Source organism: Pelodiscus sinensis, chromosome 2 (genome assembly GCF_052426305.1).
Source record: "Pelodiscus sinensis isolate ZL-2025 chromosome 2, ASM5242630v1, whole genome shotgun sequence".
In the NCBI taxonomy this organism is placed as follows: domain Eukaryota; kingdom Metazoa; phylum Chordata; order Testudines; family Trionychidae; genus Pelodiscus; species Pelodiscus sinensis.
In genome coordinates this window covers 77,742,938-77,764,912 of record NC_143053.1, presented here as the reverse complement: position 1 = coordinate 77,764,912, position 21,975 = coordinate 77,742,938, and the positions used below count along the sequence as shown (strand labels likewise).

At 44.4% G+C, this 21,975-nt stretch overlaps 1 protein-coding gene across 6 annotated transcripts in view; it reads right to left on the bottom strand.

The window, feature by feature from the left end:
* Positions 1–21,975, bottom strand: part of KCTD1 (potassium channel tetramerization domain containing 1) — a 136,201-nt gene that overhangs the window by 91,789 nt on the left and 22,437 nt on the right. The window contains exon 1 of one of the 6 annotated variants that reach the window (XM_006127189.5): positions 2,288–3,094. The exons of 2 other annotated variants lie outside the window; for them this stretch is intronic. Coding sequence is in view for 2 of the 4 variants with exons in the window: in XM_075920807.2 (XP_075776922.2) it covers positions 1–1,830 (1,830 nt within the window). In the remaining 2 variants the exon portion in view is untranslated. Of the gene's footprint in view, positions 1,981–2,055; positions 2,081–2,287; positions 3,095–21,975 lie in introns of those variants that run through there. 3 more of the 6 variants (XM_075920811.2, XM_075920807.2, XM_075920806.2) reach the window with 3 other exon arrangements.

The window sequence follows — 21,975 nt, the reverse complement described above, 5'->3', positions numbered from 1 at the left end:
CTGTGTGGGGGAAACAATAGCAGGTGAAACTATTGTGGGTGAGTTGGTGCTTCTGTGCCCATTGGCTTCGGGGAGGAGGAGAGGCAGGGGGTCGTGTTTCACTGACACCACCACCACGGAGGCAGCAGCAGCAGCGTCCAGAGGCTCGGCGGGGCGGAGGCAGAGTCTTTTGGGGGACGAGGAGGGGCCGCAGGCCTCCCCCCCGGCCGCGGCCGCCCCAGAGTACACCGCCTCGTAGAGGGAGCGCTTGGCCGGGGTCACAGCCGCCGCTTCTGCCTTCACTTGGGGGCCGTCGCTGTCTTTGGGGAGGATGTAGGTGTTGGCCGGGGCGGGCGGGGGCCGGTGCCGGTGCCCCCCGTTGAGGATGGCCTGGGCGGCGGTGTAGCAGCCCCCGGCTGCCCCCGCCGGGTGCGGGGGGTGCCCGCCCAGCTTGGTGCCGATGCCGGCGATGCTGTTGAGGGTGGCGATGGACACGGCGCCGATGCAGTGGTTGGTGTAGGTCTTGGAGAGCTTGGCCGCCTTGGAGAGCATCTGCATGCGGGTGCCCAGCAGGTTCTTGCCGATGGCCTTGTTCTCGTACCACGTGACGTCGCCCTCGCTGCAGTGGTCCCGCGGGCGCTGGAAGAAGGCCTTGCAGAGCGGGTTGCGCTTGGCCAGGTACTTGACGAAGCTGGAGTAGGGGCAGAACTCGGTGCCGGTCTCGTACATGCGGGGCAGGTTCTCCTCGTCGCTGCTCTCCGCCCGCTTCTTGCTCCAGGAGGAGGAGCGCGACTTGTGGTAGGGCCCCAGGGACTTGAAGTAGACGAACTTGCGGCCGTCCTCGTCCATGGCCAGCCCGAAGGAGTCCTCCTCCAGCTCGCGCTGGTTCTCGCGGCCCCGCGTGCAGAAGTACATGCAGGTCTCGAACCAGACCTTGTTGAGCAGCCCGAAGGGGCTCTGCGTGCTGAACACGCTGCAGGTGTACAGCTTGCGCAGGTCGGCCCGCGTGATGGCTTGCTTCTGCACCACTGGCCCCGCGCCCTGCTCCTCCAGCTTGCGGATCACCGCCGCCAGCGTCAGGTTGGCAGCGCGCAGCTCCGGGTCCTTGGTCAGGTCCAGGGTGCGGCAGTAGGGCGGCTCGTTGAGGTAGCGGTTGAGGGAGCTGCGGATGCTGATGAGCGAGGACTTGGAGTAGAGCTGGCCGCTCTTGGAGCGGGCCTCGGCGTAGAAGGAGCGCAGCACCCGGCACAGCGCCCCCTTGTCCATGGTCTCGAAGTCCGGGCTCTGGGACTTCTCGCTCAGGTACTCCCGGAAGATGCGCACCGCGTAGCGAGTGGCCAGCCGGGTGTTCTCGCTCAGCCGGGCCCGCTCGGGGCGCTGCAGCAGCAGCTCGCTCTCCGGGTCCGAGTCCTCCGCGCCCCGGGCGCTAGCGGGCACTGGGGCGCCCCCCGCTGCTGCTGCCCCGCCGCCGCAGCCGCCTCCAACCCGGCCGCCACCGCCGCGAGCGGCGTCCAGCCCCACGCTGCCCCGGTCCATACTGATCATATGGACCGGCTCGGGCACCAGCGGCTCCTCCTCGGCGTCCCACTCCAGCCCCATCTCCTCCTCCTCCTCCTCCTCCTCGTCATCCAGCAGCAGGAGCCCCCCATCGGCGCCGTCCTCCTCGTCCCCCGTTATCTGCACCTCCTGGATCTCATCGTCGTCCTCCCCGTCCTCGTCCTCCCCCGCGCTGCAGTAGTGGTGGGGGCGGTGGGTGCCGCCGCGGCCCGGCGGCCGGTCCCCCCCATTGTTCTCCCCGCCGCCGCCGCTGCCGGTGTTCCAGTCGCCGCCGCTGCCAGGCATTCTCGCCATATTGCCGTCTCCCTGCCAGTCCTCGGGCAGGGCGCATGCGCTATATTGGACCGCAGCGCTGGAGAGCTTTTGTGTTTAATGACCTTCAGCTACCGGGAGGCAAAGCTGGGCTCTTAAAGGGGCCGCGCGCTCCCAGCGGCGGCGGCGGCGGCGGCAGGGTGGGGGGAGGGAAGGCAGAGGGCGGCGTGCGGCGGTCCGGGCGCCCAGGCTGCTGGAGGTACTTACCCTCAACTCCCTGCCGGCCGGCCCGCGGGCTCTAAGCGGTGCCTGAAGAGCCGCAAGTGCCCTCCATAGCCCCGGGCTCCCGGGGGGGGGGGCGGGGGGAGAAACCTGCTTCCTCCCCCCCAGCCCCGCGGTGCAACGAGAGCGGCAGCAGGTGGGGGGGCGTTTGCACCGCACAGGCTCGGCTGCTGCCTGCCTGGCCCCGCTACAGCCCCAGCAGCAGCGCGGAACTCACTCTCGGACTCCGGCAGGAATGGAGCTGCCCCTGTCATCCCGCCAGCCTGGCGCCCCCGGGCCTCCGAGAGCCGCTGCGCACCGGGCGCGGGCTCCTTGACCCCACAGCGACCGGGCGGTAGAGCCCCGGCTGCAGGTGGCCGCGGGGGCAGTCAGCGCTCCTCGTCCTCTCCTGGGGAGCGGCTCTCCCCGCGCTGCGAGCGAAAGGCCGGCTCGCCGCCTTGCTGGGTCCGGCTTTGCAGGCAGCCCGCTTGGGTTTTGCGTTGTTGCTTGTGCTAAGAAAGCAGCAAGTAGCACAGGAAGCCTCCGGGCTTGTAAAAACCCACGCGACACTCCGCAGGCAAAGAGGCACTCCAGATCCAGCCGGACCCTGGGACAGCACAGCCACAGCCACCAACTTTCTCCTCTGCTCCAGCCTTGCAAAAAGAACTTACTTACAGCTTCATCGTTGAAAAATTAGATCCCACGGTGGCAAAAATCGACCCCTTGATACCCTCTAAGACCCCCGGCTATTGCCCCATTTATCATTCACTTTTCTGCTAACATTTTGAAGATTTCACAACCTTCTCTCCCTCAGGGGGTTATTCTGATCATTTTTCTCCTTTCCTCCTTTTGTTTTCTACAGTTTTAAGCTTTCAAAAACTTAGTCTAAGCAGCACAAACACACAGGCAGAGTCTTCTTTTTACAAACATACAAAGAAGGCAAAATCCCACACAATATAAAACGGAAGTGATCGGAAAACAAACATCACTACATAATATCACACATCTGGATAGAGTAATTGAGTGACTCAGTGCTTTTGCTCCTTGCTGACCCAAAAATATCATTTTCCCCCACCCTTTTTCTGGAGTTGGGGTATTTATTTTCAACTAGAACAAAGGTGTGAAGAAATTGTGTTGAGAAGTCAGAGCCAATACCAGAATATAGGATATTGATTACTAGGTAAGGGGGAGAATCTGTGGATACTGTGATCACAGAGGTGATGGAAAACTGACATTACCTAGGGTAAGTTTCTTTTTTAGAGTATTAAGAATGGGTTGGTTTTAGAACAACTTCATTGAACCCCATCACCTCTTCCCAGGATGGTCATATTTTGACAAGTGACTTTGTAAAAAGCAGGATGATGAAGGTAGAAGTTTCAGAAACCCATTACACATCTTTAATAATAATTATCACCTGTTGGCTTACCACTAATTTTTTTTATAAGCAGATAAGGTTGAAGCCTTGGCAAGGATATCATTTATATGAAATTTAAGTCAGCAGTACAATGATCCATAAAAACACTATGGATGAATAATACAAAGCTAGCTTATTAGGCAAAATGGGGGAGGGGGAGAGAAGAGTGCACATTCTTAGTAATCCTATTGGAGGATGTGAATTATGGCAATCTTCTCTCCATAACAAAGGCCTGTGCTTTTGTTCATATATGGCTCACCTGTAAGTAAGGTGAAGTGTGGTGATATTTTGACAAATGACTTTGTAAAAGCAGAATCACAGGGGGTTACACATGTATTGTGTCAATTTCCAAATCAGAAGTACTGATATTACAGTTGAGGTTTGAGGGGGGTTTTAAACCTATCAGTTTCAAAAACTAAGATGATATTTTGTTTCTAGTGAGTACTTCACCACCAGATGTACTCAACATGCCAAATGGTGCTTCGTTACACTTGTGCATCTCTATTGCCTTCACTTTGGCTGCATAGATAAAACAAAGGGCAGAATTTGAACAAAATGGAGATCCAATTGTATAGATAGCCCTGCAACTTACTTAACAGTTCTGTTGGTGAGTCCTAAAAATCCAATTTCTTAATGATGCTATGTTTTTGCAATAAGAGGAAAACAGAGAAACTGAATACTCAGCAGATCTTTTGGTAACCTTTTAGACTACAGATTCACCCTTTTTAGCCTTGATTCCATTTCAATGCATGTAAACACATACATTTATATTAGAGAATTACTGTGGGATGTGGCATTTCTCCCCCCCCCCCCAATGAATTACTGTTACTAAATTCTAATCAGAACTTATATCCTCACTGGAAAGCTGCTTTTCAGACCACCTTCCCTCTCTTCTCTCTCCCTCCCCCCCACATTATTTCATTGTCACTAATGGATTAGTTGCACCCATGTGGTGCAGCTTAGTTTACATTTCATCAATAAGAATGTTCTAACTCCATTCTGTGAAATATTTGCAGACAAAGTTTGACATTTCTCACTATACTATGAACATCAAAGAAAATAGCATGTTCCTTTTATAGATTCAGACTGAATGCAAAAAGTTCCTTCACCCACCACCTATGGGAATTTTGTTGGCTACTGAACAGTTGCTGCTTTTTTCGTCAGATGATTTCTTGATTTATAAATTGAAATAAATATTTGCCCTGGGTTGTTGCTGTTTGCAGTCATTGCACCTGAAATCAAAATCTGAATTGCAGAATTACTGTTTGGCAATTAAAGTGTTGGAGCATACTAATCTGTCGGAAATTCCTTAATGTTGAGAACCAAGGATTTTTACTCTAAGCCGTCTAGAACAATTTTCAGTTTAAGTAATCCATGAGTCAGACAAGACAGCCAATTATTTTACACCAGGCTAAATTTCAGTGTAGTCACTCTAACAGGAACGCACACATGAAGCTCACCCAAGTAATAATGCTGCAGTAGAGAAGACTGCTAAAATTATTAACCATAGTTTCAGTAAAGACAAATTAGTATGCAGAATAGATGAGCAAATTGTAGAGCAAAGTAGACAGATTTGAAACACAATTTTGATGCTACAGGAAAAACTACCATGCCCAACATATAATTGAAAGGAGTATTCTGTTACACGAGAGTAAACCAAGAGTAATAACACAGAAGTCAAAGAAGTTACAGTGCTTACCCTAATGTAACAGAATATTAAAGGCACTGATCATATAGGAGATATTTTTTACTGTCAAAAGTAATCTCCTGTCATATATAGCTTTCTATCATATTATTTGCAGCCCAGTTTTGAGCTAGAGTCTAGGAGACTGTACACTTAGGAAGACTAAGTTAGAACAGACATTTACAAAGCTGAATAAGATGTCGTGAATAAGATCTGAAAGACAAAATGAGAACTTGTGAAAAAACCCATCTTAAAGGCTAGTGAGTGTCCCAGAGTTTATTTTTAAAATTAGCTCTGCTTGCCTACCCTCCTCTCTCTGGCTGCTTTCGCTTTGCTGAGAGCACCTGTTTGAATGAAGTCATCAGTGTCGTCACCCGGCAGGAACATACTGTCATGCAGCAAGGAAAAAAATAATTTTTTTATATATAGATATATAGAGAGAGATCCTATCTGTGCTAAAAACCATTAACTAATCAATAATTGATTTCCTTTTAAAAAATTTCAGAGAGGTAGCTGAATTTGTTGTTTTAAGTTTTTCCTGTTACAGACTAATAGTCTAGTAGCACCTTAAAGACTAACAAAACATGAAGATGGGATCATGAGCTTTCGTGGGCACAACCCACTTCTTCAGATGTCAGGAGCTAACACTCCTACCATCTGAAGAAGTGGGTTGTGCCCACAAAAGCTCATGATCCCATCTACATGTTTTGTTAGTCTTTAAGGTGCTACTAGACTGTGCTTAAGTTTTTAAAAATTGTTACTTTAAGGGTATAAGATCGCAGAAAACATGAACCCACATGTACAAAAATTCAGTACCTCTGAGGGCAAAAGAACCCTTATTTTAAAAATGTTTTAAATAGGAAAAGCCATCAGTTTGACAGCTTCTTGTCTGGAGGTTCTTTCAATCATTGATTCCTGATTACAGAAAATCAAATGTTGATAGACCTGGAGAGTTGCAGGTGGAGTCAAGTACATGAGAATCTAAAGGAAATAAAAGAACTTTGAAGTGTGATAAGAGAGGAGAAAAGCACATAGTGACATTTATATTAAGGTTGCCCATGTGTCCTAACACTCTAGACACCTGAACAAACAGGAGGGAATTCAGAGACTAAATAGTTTACAAGGTATTGTAATTGGGGAGAAAATAGCACTTTATCTTAAATATCAGGTAAGAAGTTTTTCTGGAGAGGAGACTTAGCCTGAACAGCTGTATCCCAAAAGAATGGGAAGCCCTAGGTTGCGTCTACACTGGCATGATTTTGCACAAATACTTTTAACGGAAGAGTTTTTCCGTTAAAAGTATTTGCACAAGAGAATGTCTGTACTGGCATGTGCCTTTGCGCAAAAGATTTGCTTTTGCGCAAAAGCATCCATGCCACTGTAGACGCTCTCTTGCGCAAGAAAGCTCCAATGGCCATTTTAGCCATCGGGCTTTCTTGCACAATAAATTGATTTTACCTGTCTACACTGGCCTCTTGCGCAAAAACACTTGCGCAAGAGGACTTATCCCTGAGCGGGAGCGTCAGAGTATTTGTGCAAGAAGCACTGATTTTGTGCATTACAACGTCAGTGTTCTTGCGTAAATACTCATGGCCAGTGTAGACAAGTGGCAAGATTTTGCACAAAAGCAGCCACTTTTACGCAAAATCTTGCCAATGTAGACACAGCCCTACTGTTCAAGGCATTTAAAGCCAAGTTGACAACTGCAACAGAAACTGAACTGTAGAGAACAATTCTACACCTTCCAATCCTATTTGCTCAAGTCATCTAATTCTGTTGCGGAATTACTGAAACCCTAAGGCTATGTATACACAGCAGCGTTATTTCGAAATAACGGACATTCCGACAATGTCAAAATAATGTTGAGTTAGAGGACTTCTTACTCCGACTCCTATAACCCTCATTTTACAAGGAGTCAGGGAAGTGGGAAAAAGAGTGCTCCAAACTTCCTGCTATGCAGACAGCACCAAAAGCTGAAATAAGCTATTCTGATTTAAACTATGCAATTGATGTGGCTGAAGTTGGGTAGCTTATTTCAGCTTTGGTCCTGCTATGAGATGTGCCCTAATTGATGCATCTGTTTCACCTACCATGGAGCTAAATAAAGCCAGAGCTCTGCAATGTGCACCATGAACATGAAGTCATTGCAAGGTTGTGGCCTATTCTAACACAAACCTTCTCCAAGCTTGTAAAATAAGGTACATTTAGAAGTGACATTAAGCAAGTTTTAACAGCAGGTTGTTAAACAAGTAACACCATCAATATATCTGCCCCATTGATGTTCACCACTGGCCTCAGTTTTCCTTTTTTCAGTCCCCCTAAATATTCATTCATATGCCACAGAACTAGTATTCCAAATTAAGATCTCCCCTCTGGGTTCTGGTTTAATGGTTTTACACTAAAGATAGTCAACTATTTATCCTGTATCTATCTCCAAGCCCTCTGAAACCTTTTTTCAGAGCTCCCCACTAATTTTGCTCCTGTCCCAATCCCTCTGCAGATATAGCTCACCAGTTCCATAGCTCTTCCCTAGACAGCTATCCGTTTGTAGGCTGCTGCAAAAAGCCCCAAACCAACTCTTTCCAGTTCCTAATCTCCCTCAGATTGAATTTGAGCAACTTTTCATATGGTTCTTGTAGGCAGTCCCTGAGCCTGTCTCCACATTATTCTTCCTGGTCACATGGCCCTTCTAATCAGGTGCTTCATGAAGATTTCCCAGGTACTAAAAAGATCCAGAATTCTGTCCTTAAAAAGCCAAGTGCTGTAAGGGACATGTTAACACTCTGCAGGGGGCAGAGCCCAAAAGGGGATTCTGTTTATAAAAGTGCCCAAAGGGCATCTAAATGTTTTGAGGAAAGAAAGGGGAAAAATGGAATGGGAGTACAAGACATTCAGAATAAGGGATCTGGAAGGGGACATTGAACAGAAGACATCCCCAATACAAACACATGATCATAATCAAGGATGTCTCAAACACTGCCCAGAGGAATTCTGACCAGATGTGCAAATCCAAGAAGCGCAAGGGAAGAGGCCCCACAGTCAGAGAACCCTGTATCCAACACCCTTTTCCTATAGTCCCAAACGGTCATTTTGGTTCGTGCTAGGAGTAATCTGTCTAATCCTTGGCAAGAAGGGGGTTCCTCTCAAAAGAAACAAATGAAGAGGTCAGAAAATAAAAAAAGAGGGGCTCAACTAAGTATGGAGACAACTAATGCAAGAACAGGGATAGCAGTAAGGTTACAGAATCAAAACAAGGAATTCAGAGGACACTAACCCAACAACCAGGACAATGCCCACTATTTAGAGAATGAATCCTAGGAGTCAATGGTTACCACCCAGTCTGTGTCTGCTTGGATACATGAACAAACAGGTGACAAGCAATAGGCTCCACAGTCACAGATAGTCCACTCCCTTGTCTAGCTTCCTCCTCCTGGATGAACGAGTGACCATGGTGGACAATGCTAGGGGGACATTATGAAGTCTCTGGACGTTGTAGGGCCAGAGATAGGCTGCGCCTAAATAAAAAGTAAGATGGGAAGTGCAGCAACGCTAAAAAGATTGCGGAAGTGGCCTGCATACTGGTTTTGAGGACCGCATGAACCACACCAAAAGCTACACGGTACCTCTTATTTGGAAGATAGTAACAAGTCCTGATACTGGACATCTGAGCATGGTGGGAGAGTTAGGAAACAGATGGTATGGAACATGACTGTCTGTATGCATGTTGCTGATTGAGGCATGATTCACTGGAAGATTGGACGTTGTTAAGTGAGTCCTGGTAATGCACTGGAGGCACTCAGTGGAACGGGCACAATGTGATTGTGCATGCATGCAGTAGAAGACCTATGCTCAGTTACACACCAATTAACATCTAGTGTAGAAAAGGACTTGTAGTATTTCAAAACTTATTAGCTGGTCATGGTTAACCCTAGATCTGACAGGCTTCAAATAATTTATAAAAAAAACCAACCCAACACCCTTGCATGCACAACAATGTTAAATCTGTCTACAGCTTTAATACCAAGAAAGTTAAAATATGTTAACATATTGTTTTAAACACAATGTATTTTCACTGGATCTACAAGGTCAAACATACCAAAAGTGGTGGGCCAATAATAATGGAATTACAACATAACTGCTTTGTTACAATATTGTCTATTTAGATTGTAAACTCTTCAGGGCAAGAACTTTATCTCATGCCTCATAAACCTTGTCGTCACTATGAAGATTTAAAAAAAGTTAAGACCCCTTGAGACTCTTTTCAGCTGCAAAAGAAGGGGATTCCTTTTTGTTCCCAGAAATATAGACGAATCTATAGTGTCAGGCCCCTCAAGCCACTTTAAGTAATGTTTTATTGGTGCATTCCCATTTATAGAAGCTTTAGCAGCTTTTTCAGAAGTTGTTTGAAGTTAGTGTGGAGTGCATTATTATTTAATATGTTAATGTTTCACCTCATTTTTCTTTCATTCTGTGATGCTGACTGCAATTTAAAACAAGCTGTTTTCTAATATATGGTAACTTTGTTTAGCTATTGTGGTGACTGTAAAGTGTTTGTGTATATAAAAGACAAGATAATTCAGTACTCCAGAGATTTCCCAATTACCTTAAACTGAGGCTATGACAACTCACTCTCTCTCTCTCTCTGTGCTGATAATAAAAACGAGTCTTCAGAATTGCCTGACAGGGGTATCTGTGAAGTACGCTTGCTTTCGAAAGTGGCAAAGGCATTTTGAAGACTACCAAAACAGAAATGAAATAATGGAAGTCATTCCTGTATAACCACAAAGCCTTAATTATAGGTACAAGTTTACACTTTTAGCTACACGGTATTTTTCCATCTAGATTTGAAACTGATCTCAGTAGAAAATAGGCTTTCATCATTTTGTATTAATATTTTATTTTGGCCTATGCTATGTTTTGTGGACCAGAATTATGTTTGGATATGTAGAGTAAATCCAATAAATAGTGACAGATTATGAGACAGCTGGAAACAGATTTTTAAACATTTATTTCTTAATTTGGCACTGCACTGAAGTGCCTTTTCTAATCTTAACACTTCAAAGTAAATGTTTCATTTGTGAATCTCTCCCCCAACCTACCTTTCCATATGAATGAACTCCAGAGATGAGATTTTGTGCTGAACTCGAGGTGCAGTATAGAATTTGCAGTCTAGCAGAAGGGGTTGCTTTATGCTCCCTTTGAACTTCCTGGATCACGGGCTATTCTTGGAACTGAAGTAGCCCTAACCAGTGTTCCCTGTAAGCTGTGCAGCCGCTCAGGAGAGATTCCAATGCTACCCAGCGGATTAGCAGAGCACCCACAGCTAGGTTTTCTGTTTCTACTGGTGGTGCACATTTACATGCCTCAATGCACATACATTTATTCTGCACATGGATTGAAGAGATTGGAGGGTACATTGCCCTAACTTAAAATAGCCCAGTGGATGCTGTGCTTCCTCAATTTCTGCAATACAGGTTGAACCTCTCTACTCCATCACTGACTGGTCTGGCAACATACATGGTCCGGCATGATTTTAGTTGGCTGGATGTCGACTTACGTTTATGGCCAAGATTCCTACAGACCGTAAAGTTTGTTTATGGCCACCAGTTCTGGCTGTCAGTGTTCTGTGATGTTATTTAGCTCTAATTTACCCTAAAAGTCTTTTAAGAGCCCAGTAAGCAGTGGCAGTATGGTTTTTATGCTTTATCTACTTATTCACTTGTGCCAATACAGTAAAATTGTGTAACACCACTAATACTTTGTTAGGAAGAGGCTGATAAGCCTTGGCTAGACATAGGCTTATATAGGGTATATCAGTACAGTCATACATTATTAAGCAGCACTGCAAGCATTGTTCCATTTATTTGCTTCAGTGAAATTAAAATAAGAGACCCACTCACTACAATATTGACCTCCCATGGTTCAGCAAATTCTCTACTTTGGCACCCATCAGGTGCTAAGGGTGCTTGATTAGAAGGGTTCACTCTGCACTGCAGCCCAGGCCTGCTCCCAACAAGCCCATCCTTCTTTCAGCCCTATCTTGGTATCTCTACAGGAAGGTTTATAAGGTGTTCTTCAGGAGGAGCAGTCTTACAGCTGTCCTCTAAGATGCCTTCACTGGGGGAGGCCTTTTATTTGGCATAAGGAGCCAGAGCAGGGATTAGGTTCTCCCCTGCCACCCCCCCCCCCCAAGTTTAAGTCAAATTGAAAAGTAAACCCAATCTTTTAGCAAATTGCTAGACTCACCAAGGAAGATACTTGCGCCTGTCTTCGCCCCAGCTCAGTCCTTTACCAGATGGTCTCAAATACACCCTTAGGGTGTTATGACACTCAGTACTTGATTTTCTAATGCACTCATTATCATACATAGATTATTTTAACTGAAGTCTCTTCACCCCTGTCAGCCTCCCTCCTATCTTGTCTTTGTTTTGTAGCACGTTTTAGGAGTTTTCTTTTGTGATGTCTATGTTGTGAGGCACTAAATATCTGATTGAAAACCCCTCCTCACATCTGTCTATACACATTTTAGCTCATTTAAAATTGGAATTCACACACAAAACAGTCATTAAAATTGCAGAGGATTCCCACAGATTGTATTTGAATGCAAGTTATGACAATCCATATCTGCATTTTTGTGCTAACACAATTCATTTCTTTGTTTTGTCTTTTTTTTTGGTATTGTTTTAGCAAAGTATGTTCATGCAACTCCTGCACGTGCATTAACTCTTGACCAACTCAAGTTTTCAGGCATCATAATAATGGAATGACATGTAATGAATGGTGCCTTCTCCCTGTAATATCAGATGTACAAATCTCTAATTATTCTGTAAGATTTATACACAGAAAATGTGTACGAGTATGCTTCATGGATTACACCAGGATATACAATTTATCCTTTGAAGGTGAACAAAGCATAGCCTTCCCCCACACTGAATTAGAATAAATTGCATATCCTTATTGCAGTCCAAGCATATTTTATTCAGATCACTGAAAATGTGATTGTTATGGTGTTTGCTGGTATATTAATGTGAATGAAAATTAGCAGAATTGTTTGTGCCACAACACTTTGTTTTGGGTGGCACTTGAGGGGCTAGGACATGATGTTGGTGTAGATAACTATTCATGAGAAGTATGTGGTAAGATCTGTGGTATCTGATCAGAATTTCAGTGTTTGAGGTTTACATCTTGGCCTCTGCCTTCTAAAACAGAGCTTAAGGCATGCAGTCTGCAGCTGAAATATATATATTCTATATTATTTAGGCTAAAGACTCAAGACAGCACAGAAACTGAAACAGTTCTACATTAAGTATAAAGAAAGCCTAAAGCCTTCAGAGAGTGTTTTGACATTCTGGGTGTCTTTCCATGTACATAAATGTGTGGCCTTATTAAACAGTGTTAAGAAGTAGCTTTACAATAATAAATAAGGCTAAAAGCAGAATAAAACAAAACTTGCTAACAGTTGCAAATGCTTTTTGTTGGGCATATGGTATATGCTAAAAAAGGATAGTAAATTTCAGGATTATGTTAAAACTATGCTCTGTTCAGAAGATACCTGTTGCTCCATCACTAAGCTGCCCTCCCACCCAGCCTCCAAAGTTTTGGTTGCCGATAGGAGTGAAAGATTAAGAGCCTGATCCAAAGCCCATAAAAATAAATGTGTGTGTTTATATTTCATTTGAAGATCAGAACTCAGGTTTCTTTCACAACACTAAGTTGTTGATAAAATACATTTAAACAAAAAGACAAATGATTCTGTGTAACTATACTGTTTCAAAGCCCATCATTTTGCTTGTTTCAAGAGAGCTCACAACAGTAACAGCACTACCTCTATGTTGGAAAAACAAGATCACAATTTTTGAAATGTACAAGTACACATTCTGTTGACGAAAAGCCTTGGACAATGGATATCAAGTTATTTAAAATACTTTTCTCCAAGTTAATGTGGCAGTTACCCCTTTGCAGAGCTTTCCTATAATTTGGCTTATTTGTGGGCTGTCAGTTTCTTTCAGAACGGTGTCAAAGCACCCACTGCAGAAAAACACAACTTAGAAAAATCAAAGCCTCCGTGTAGCAGAATACAGAAGTGTGAAATCCAGGGCCATTGCTTTCATTCTGGCTTTAATGATCATAAAAACCTGCTGTAGGGCAAGACTAATCTGCCAGAAAATTATTATTGAGCCCTGGTAACTCAGTATATGTGAAAACTTAAAAAATGTTGTTTCTTGTGCCAACAGAATGTTCTACAAGAACTGCATGTGGTGTCCTGCACCTGGCTGAGAAATATGATGCATTACACTGTATAGGAAAAGAAGTGTACCAATTCCCAAGCAGGTGTAAATAATTTAACTGCTTTGTCCCAAAACCCTGACATCTCAACCTAATTCTCCAAATTTAAGTAAATTTTCCCAGGGAACGTATGGTTTGGAGATAAAATGGCAGATAGAACCTTTATTCACTGGCATTAATATGGCCCAAGCAGTAACCGTCATGAATCTTGATAACCATATGTTGCCAGCCCTTAAGTCTCATGATTTTGGGTGCTTCTCTTAAAGCTCCGTATGCAGGAATCAAGAGATTGCGTGAAAATTTCAACTTTCAGTTTGAACAAGAGTAAGCTTCTAGCTCTCATAGTTGCAGACACAAGCTTGACAATGTGAAGTGAGTGCATCCAAAAGACAAAGAACCCACAAACAAAAAACAACCATGATTTTAAGTTTCTCACACAATTTTTGAATGTTTTGTTAATACTCTGGTCAAAGGATACATGGCCAGCATGATATAAGTTGTTAATTTGGCCTATTTCCAAATGCAGGGGTTCTCAACTTTTTTTTTTTCCTTGAGACCTCCTCTGCCCCCCAAACATGCTACAAAAACTCCATGTCACACCTGTACAACTGGTTTTCCATATAAAAGCCAAGCTGTTCAGGCTTTGGCTTCAGCCCCATGCAGTGGGACTTTAGCTTTCTGCCCTGTGCCTCAGGAAGTCTAACACTGCCCATGCTTGGAGGACCCCCACCTAGGAGGCCCAGGTTGAGGACTACTGTGCTAACAGACAGGTCTTTTTTGTGATGTGCATACATCTTGGCAGCTTTGTTGACCCCTCTTTTGAGGCCATCAAAGACTGAGAAACACCACCTTTGGGCTTCAGAAAGCTCAGGACCAGATTTTCAGAAACCCCTACCCCCACTTTGTGGATGCTAGGACCTCTGCATCTGATACTTTCATTTTGGCACCTAAATGAATTAGGCAGTTTTTCCACAAAGGCTCAATAGCCAGTAGCTCCCAATTTTTCTCCAATGGGATCTGAGAATTGTTGCAAAGCCATTTTGAAAATTTGGACCTCAGTCATTTAGGTACATTGGCAGAACAATGTGAGAACACTTGCAGTGATTTACTGTATTTCTTTGTCTCAGTACTTGAATCTAGTATTATCCATCTGGTTACCTTTAACAAAAACTCTATTTTGTAGTATTTTCTGTAATGATGGTATTCTTCTGCCCCTCTCTAGATATAGCATTGTGCATCCTCTGATCTCTCTCTCTCTTTTGGCTTCTTTAGTTAATTAAAACCTCAACACTTATTTTATTTTTCTCATGGAGGCCTGTTTGATGTGTGTCTTCAAATAGTTTGTTTAAAAAAAATAAAAGACTCTCAAATCCAACAGTGTCTGAATGTTTATAGAATCTTAGCAATATGCATCAGAGGGGTAGAATTAGGTCTACTTTCCCTTAAAAGACCTGTATTATTTTGGGATGATTTCAAGGCAGCAAAACTGGTGCATCTTAAACATGAGCCACCTTGAGTTTGTTCATCTGTCCTTGCCAAGTGAGCTTGTCAGAATCAAAACAGTTACAGTTTGGAGGTGTTTTTTTTTTTTTTTAATAGCTACTTGACTCCTATTCAATTGTTCTGAGTAAGTTAAGGTAAATGGCACCTTACTGCACCACTGAATGTACCAGGGAAAACCTAATATTCCTCTGAGGTAAATAATAATTAACATTCCATTGGCAGCAAATCAATTTTCACACACAGTTCCTAGCTTTGGTCACATCTGAAATAACAGAAGAGAAGAATTCTCATATTTTGGCTAAAACAAGGGAGCAGTGCATGTCATGAACAAGCTTCTTCTTTAAGGTTTTTGTAACCATCCCCACCGGATCAGGTTGCTGAAGTGTTGTGGCACACTAGCCCTTTAAAGGACTATGTAGTAAGTAGTACTTATGGGGCCAAGTGTACTGCAATTCAAGAGGTACCTCAGTTGCTATGTTAAATAGGCTCTGTCATCTGGTGGGTCCCAATAAGCAGTTTTGCACATGACTTGACTAAGGCTGGAGGAAAAACTTGACATTAGCTTAGGTTCCCTCTTAATTCATTCATGCCCTAGAGGTACTAAATATATTCTTTGTGGCCCCTTGATGTTGCTGTTCCACTTTTACATAGCTCTAGCTCTAGGTCAGTTTCTCCTAAAGTCAACTCTGGAACAGCTTTCCTAGCTCCTTACCCACTGTCTCTCAAACGTAACTACCTTCAAATACCACACTGACTCAACAAATCATTCTTGACCGACCGTTGTCTCAACTGCCACAACATGTTTTCCCTTTCTGCCAACCTGTGTCTGTCCAGCAGATTCACTAAATCTTGTACAGTATTTGTGCATATTGTTTTCTTCCAGTATGCCACTGTTTCAGCAAATACAAGGTGCTCATAGCTAGATTATAGTTCTCCTCCCATATTGTTACTATGATAAGGGCAGCTCCCATATTTAAGAGGAAAAAAGGCTTTTTCTAAACGGCATGAGCAGTCATTGCTCAAGGAAAAGATCGATAATGGCTCTCCTTCACACTGTCAAGTACATTTATAAAATCCCTGTCTTGTGGGGTGCAGGAGATAAGAAAAGGTGGATGCTATTGTTGGCCACACTTCTAGGCAGAGGACTGTAATATCTAGAACAGGCTAACTTGTCTTACCTTAGAAGGGTTAACCAAAAATCATTTAAAGATATTTTAAATATTTTTTCCCATTTTTTAAAATTAGTTTAAAAAACATAGGGAAATAGCCATTTTTCCCTCACTGCTTTTAGTTTCCTCCTCAGTGCCACCACCCTCACCTCCCCTTTACACTGGAAAATGTGATACAAGTTTTTAAAAAGTTAAAAATGAGAGAAATTAGTACTCCTTTTCCAGTTGAAAAGTGTGAGAAAAAGGAAAAAGTTGTTTTCTACTCCCAACCTCTTTTTCCTCACTGTAAGAGGTAATATAAAAGCAATAATCAAGGTGAAAAAGTTGGTGAAAAAAACCCACACACTTTTTTTCTTTCCTCCACTCCTAACTGACCCACATTCTTTTACTCCCTCCCCCCACCCAAAAAAAACCCATTTCCAACAGAGGAGGGGGAAGGAAAAGGAATAATGTATAATATTTATTTTTGACAACAGAAACAAAGTGAAGATAGTTAAAAATTAAATGAAAAATTTCCATTCTTTCATAAAAATAACACTCACATTTAATTTTTTTTACCACAAAAATAAAATAAGATTTTTCAATAATATTTAACTACATCAGCCCATTCAGCTCTGGTTTTTGACCCAAGCCAGGTTGATTTAGTTGGGATTGACCCTGCCTAGAGCAGGGGGCTGGACTTGATGACCTTCTGATGTCTCTTCCATCTCTATGATTCTATGTGCTATAGAGGAGGTCCTCTATGATCTAGGAATCGATAAATCTGTGAAAAAAAATCTTCTCTGTTCTAAGAGGACCCATTCTTTCCTTGTCCCACAGGAAACATCAAATTGTTGTATCCTCAGGTATATTATATTGCTCAGCTAATACAGTCCCAGGAAAGGTATCCTGCTTCAGTGACTGCAGTCATCCAAGAACTATGATCCATGCTATACTATTTACGTTCACTACAAAATGTATAAGCCTTCAGAGAAAATCATTGGTAATCTGGGGACCAGAGTTAAATGCTTTCTAGTAAAGCAGCCATATCAAATATTTGGCTTTGTTTATTCAGAAGTTAGAGTGGGAAACACAAGACAGCCTCTTGCACTGCACGGTCATAGTTCAACTTTTTGTTTTTTAGGACATTTAGCTTCAATGATACTAGCGCTGCTGCTGTTCTAACAATATCTGCCAGTTTCATGCAAGAATGTACCATTCCCTCAAATAGAGATATTTGTTTGTGCAAGGTTTTCCAAAAAGGGCAAATACTCTAAAAGTTATCCACCCATGTATTTGTAAACGGAATACTGGAAAACAAAGGTCCTTGGCCGGTGGGAAAATTCCACTGTTGCAGAATATAGCTTCCAAAGGCTGGCAGTGTAGCTGTGCAGCGCTTGGGATGGAAGGAGTTTGCTGGCTGCTTTTGAGTGGTGCAGGGCCAAGGCAAGGGTGAACCTGTCTTAGCCCCACTGCCCCACCACATAGGAGCCATCTGTAGTAAGCAGTGTCTAGCTGGATCCTGCATCCCAAATCCTTGTCCCAGTCATGTACTCCCTCCTAAACCCAAGCCCCTGCCCTAGTTCTGAGCCCCCCTAGAGCCAGACTCCCTTAACAGCCTTACTCTGAATCCCTCATGCACCCTAACCCCTGCCCCAGGCTCAGCTAAGAGCCCCTCATGCTCCAAATCCCTTATCCCAAGACCAAAGCCTGCGCCCCAAACCTCTGCCCCGATGAAAGGGAGGAAGGATGGGGGAGGGAGGATGGAGTGAGCAGGAGCAGGGCCTTAGAGAAGAGGCATGAAGGAGGTAGGGTAAGGGTATTTGGATTTGAGGTAGATCCTGGATTGCACTTAAATTCAAAAAATGATCTTGTACTTTAAAAGGTTGGAGACCATTGCCTTAGAAAGCCAGTTGGGGGGGGGGGGGGGGGGGTTGAGTTAGCCAGGAGCAACCCTGAGAACCAGAGTGACAGTGATGGCCAGGTAGCTGAAGGGAGCCTGAGGCAGCTAGAGGGGCTGGGGGTTGTTGAGGAGGAAAGGGATTGGGGCTTGGCAACTGATGGACTGAAAATAAATGCTAAGAGATCCTGGAACAGCTTTTCCCATTTAGTCCCTGATTCCCATTAGTCTCCCTTCTTTTGCCCTTATCCCCAGATCCATCAAGAGAGCACAAAATAGAGGAAGCAGCAGCCTGGGTGGCAGGGGCTGGCCACGGGCTGCACTGACCAGCTGGCGGAGCCCCAGGGCTGATCAGGGCAGTGGGGGCTGCACTGTCTGACGGAGCCCCAGGGCTGACTGGGATAGCAGGGGCTGTGCTGGGCAGGCGGTAGCTCCCTGGAGCTGGCCAGGATGGCAGGGGCCACCAGATATGGTGGCCAGCAACAGCCAGAGCCCCACACTCAACTGGCCACTCTGTTCCTGATGCGACCACCCTCCCTCCCCCGAGGTCATTTAACAGCACAACTGTAACCACTAACAGACCCCTTCCCCCTTTCCATTTGACTAGAAATAATTGAATTCCAGGCACATCCGATTTTTCTGGCACAACCAAACCCTGACCTTGCTTTAAGTTATAAGGAGTAAGCCACATACCAAAATGTGGTGGTCCTAATGGCTTTTGCTGTTTAGGAGGAGTTCTTGAACAGGCTCACAGACACTCTCTCAAATAGATATCTTCAGAATTCCTGAAAAACCTTAGCACCTGTGCTCAGCTTTAGCTTGTGCAGTTTTGTCAGGGATCATCACTGAATGCAGGCTACTAAGGATATGGTGCACCACAAATTATTGGCCTCTCAAAGGCTGGTAAGGACCCCAGTCAACTATAAAGCTGTCGTTTCATATTGTTACTGTTGGTGTGTTTTAAAGGACTAGAGTTCTTGGTCCTACAGTGACCCAATGTGGAGAGAATTTTGAGACTTGACCAAACTGGCTTTACTGAGGCTATAGTATATGCTGTCAAGTACTGTGCTGACCACATTTTAAAAATGGCTTTCAGAGGAACTTGAAAACAGGCAGTTTTCCATTGACCCAACAGCTCAATGGCCTGTTCATGAAGATATCACAGGTCTTATTACCTTGGGTCACAAGTGTCCTTAGATTGTTCCTCAACAATAGGCAGTTCACAGTCCATATAGGGGAGAAGACAAGTGCTTGGAGATGACAGAGAAATGGATTACCCCAGGACTCTGTGCTTTTTCCAACTTTGTTCAACATTTACACCAGTGACCAGCCAACAACAAAGTCATGAAAGTTTATTTACACAGACAACTTCTGGGCTTGGGTACTATAACAGATTTTTCTCGAGGTTGTTGCCATCTTAAACCAGGACATGGTAAAGTTAGTCTCCAGCCAAGCGTCATAAAAACAATGTCCAGTTTGTTTCATCATCATCCTGCTCCTCCTAGTACAACCTGAGAACTAAATGTTTATCTGAATGGTCAAAAGGTGAAGTATGAAATAGAACCGCTATATCTAGGTGTGACCATAGATTGCACATTGAGTTACCATGCCAACCCAAGGAAAACATCAGCTAAAGTTAAGATGCGCAACAACCTTCTTAGCAAACTAGCAGCTCTATCACGGGGTGCTTGTGCCCCAATCCTGTGGATATCAGCTCTTGCCACCTCATATTTGATGGCAGAGAACTTCACACCAGCATGGAGCTGATCGTCAAACACCAAACTGCAGCTCCATGCCACCTTGTGTATCGTCTCTGGCACCCTGTATCCAACTTCACTCCCATGGCTCCCAGTTCTGAGCAATATTGCTTCTCCTCATATCAGATGAAAGGTTGCCACTGGCAAGTAACCGGAGAAGGTACACACCAACTCAAGCCTGCACTGCACAATGACCTTTTAAAAAACTGCCAGCCGCATGCTTGCCATCGTGTTGCCCATTATGGTTTCAATTGCCATACAAGGACATTAGGGCAGAAACACTGATGGGAGCAATGGATATGTGTTATAATTCCTAACTAGGCCCTGTTGCCAGTCCCACAATCTGTGACCCTGGTTTTGACCTGCACCTGTGTCAGCCGACGGTCAGGGCAGCGTGTGTGTTTCCGAGAAAAGGTTTAACGTCCGTGTCTTTACTGCTAGGACCGGGGTCCCGTCGCAGAGGGTAGCCAGCAGGCCAACAGACGCCCCTTTATAGGAAGAGCTTATTACACCTCAGATTTTAGCTGCTAGAATACAAGATCCCTTCGCAGTGGGCAGCCTAGGAAAGACTGAGAGATGCTCCAACGGATCTGTCACCTGGGAGTGACACAAATCCAAACACCCAAGCTCTTCCTATACCTGTCCCTTATGACCAGCTGAAGTTTTTAAATTGTGCTTGGTTCTGTTACAGCAACTGAAGGAGTCAGGTTAAAAACTTAAACAGTTACAGGTTTATTAAAAAGACTTATAAAATCATATAGTTACAATGGCTATTGCTCTCTCTCAACTGCTAGCAAATATAGATTTTAAAAATGGTTACAAAGAAAATAAAGATAGAAAATAGAAATAATGGTACCAAGTGACAGCTTAATCTTTAAAGAGCTCTAAGTCTACGTGTACACTTAAGACAAAGGACCACATCCAGGTACAATTTTTACCCCTTTCTGTGCCTCTCGACTCCAGCGTGTCAGACCAGGGCCGGTCTCTCAATTCCTAGGAAAGACGAATACGAGGTGGGCGTCCCCTGGGAACCTCGGGAGATCAAACACCTAACCCGACCAGCAGATAGATGGTAGATTGACACTCAGAGAAAATGTGCTGCTGGACCCATCTTTATACTCCTGGGGCCCCGTATCCTCTTTCTTATCTTAAGATACCAAATTGTACCGGTCCGTTTTGTGGCGCCAGTTCTTACAAGCAAGTTTCAAGTTAATTTACACTTGCAAGAGAGATAACTAAATTGTGAGTATTAGACTTTCTTTTCTGGGCGAGAGATTCTTCCCCCCCCCCGCGGACAGCTGTGTGTTCATATCAATATGGGTTAAGTCAAGGGCACTCCTTGGCAGCCTCTTGGTCAGCAATTGGCATATCTCTGTTTACAGCCATTCACGGTCACAGCAGCCTGGGCCTTCTACTCTGTGTGCCCTGTATGCTCCAGGCAAGCAAAAATGGATGTTACCGGGGGAAGGAGGGGGGGGGGGAGCAGCGGGTTTCCTGTCTGGCTACAACCTTCGTCAGGTGTCCCTATTGAACAGGTCCTGCCTGCTGACTGGGTTCAGCTGTGGCCTAGAAGTAGTGCATCACACCACTGAAGAAATAATTGCTTAGCTAGATGACTATGAGTATGCTAAACAAACAAGCATTCAAGTAAACTAAGAGCTGTTATCGGGTCCATCTGAGCCTTCTTTTCTCAAATATGCCCATCTGCTCCCCCCCCCCCCCCCACACACACCTTTTTTGTCTCGCTCCTCTGGACTCTCCAATTTGTCCACATTTTTCATTAAGCATGGGCCTCAGAATTGGACACAGTAGTCCAGCTAAGGCCTCACTAATGCCAAGCAGAGTAGAATAATTACCACCATATCTTACATATATTAACCCCCCCAAATACTAGCCTTTCACAATTGCATCACATTGTTGAGTCATATTCAATTTGTCAAAGCTATAATCCCCACATCCTTTGCAGCAGTACTCACCTACCCAGTTATCCCCATTTTGTAGGTGGGAATGTGATTTTTCCCCCCCTTTCCTAAATGAAGGACTTGGCACTTGTCTTTACTGAATGTCATCTTACTGATTTCAAACTAATTCTCCAATTGGCCAAGGTCATTTTGGATTCTAATCCTGTCCTCTGGAGTGCTTGCAACCCTTCCTAGCTTATTTGTAGATTTTATAAATGTACTCTCCATTCCACTATCCAAGTCATTAATGAAAATACTGAGTACCACGAATCC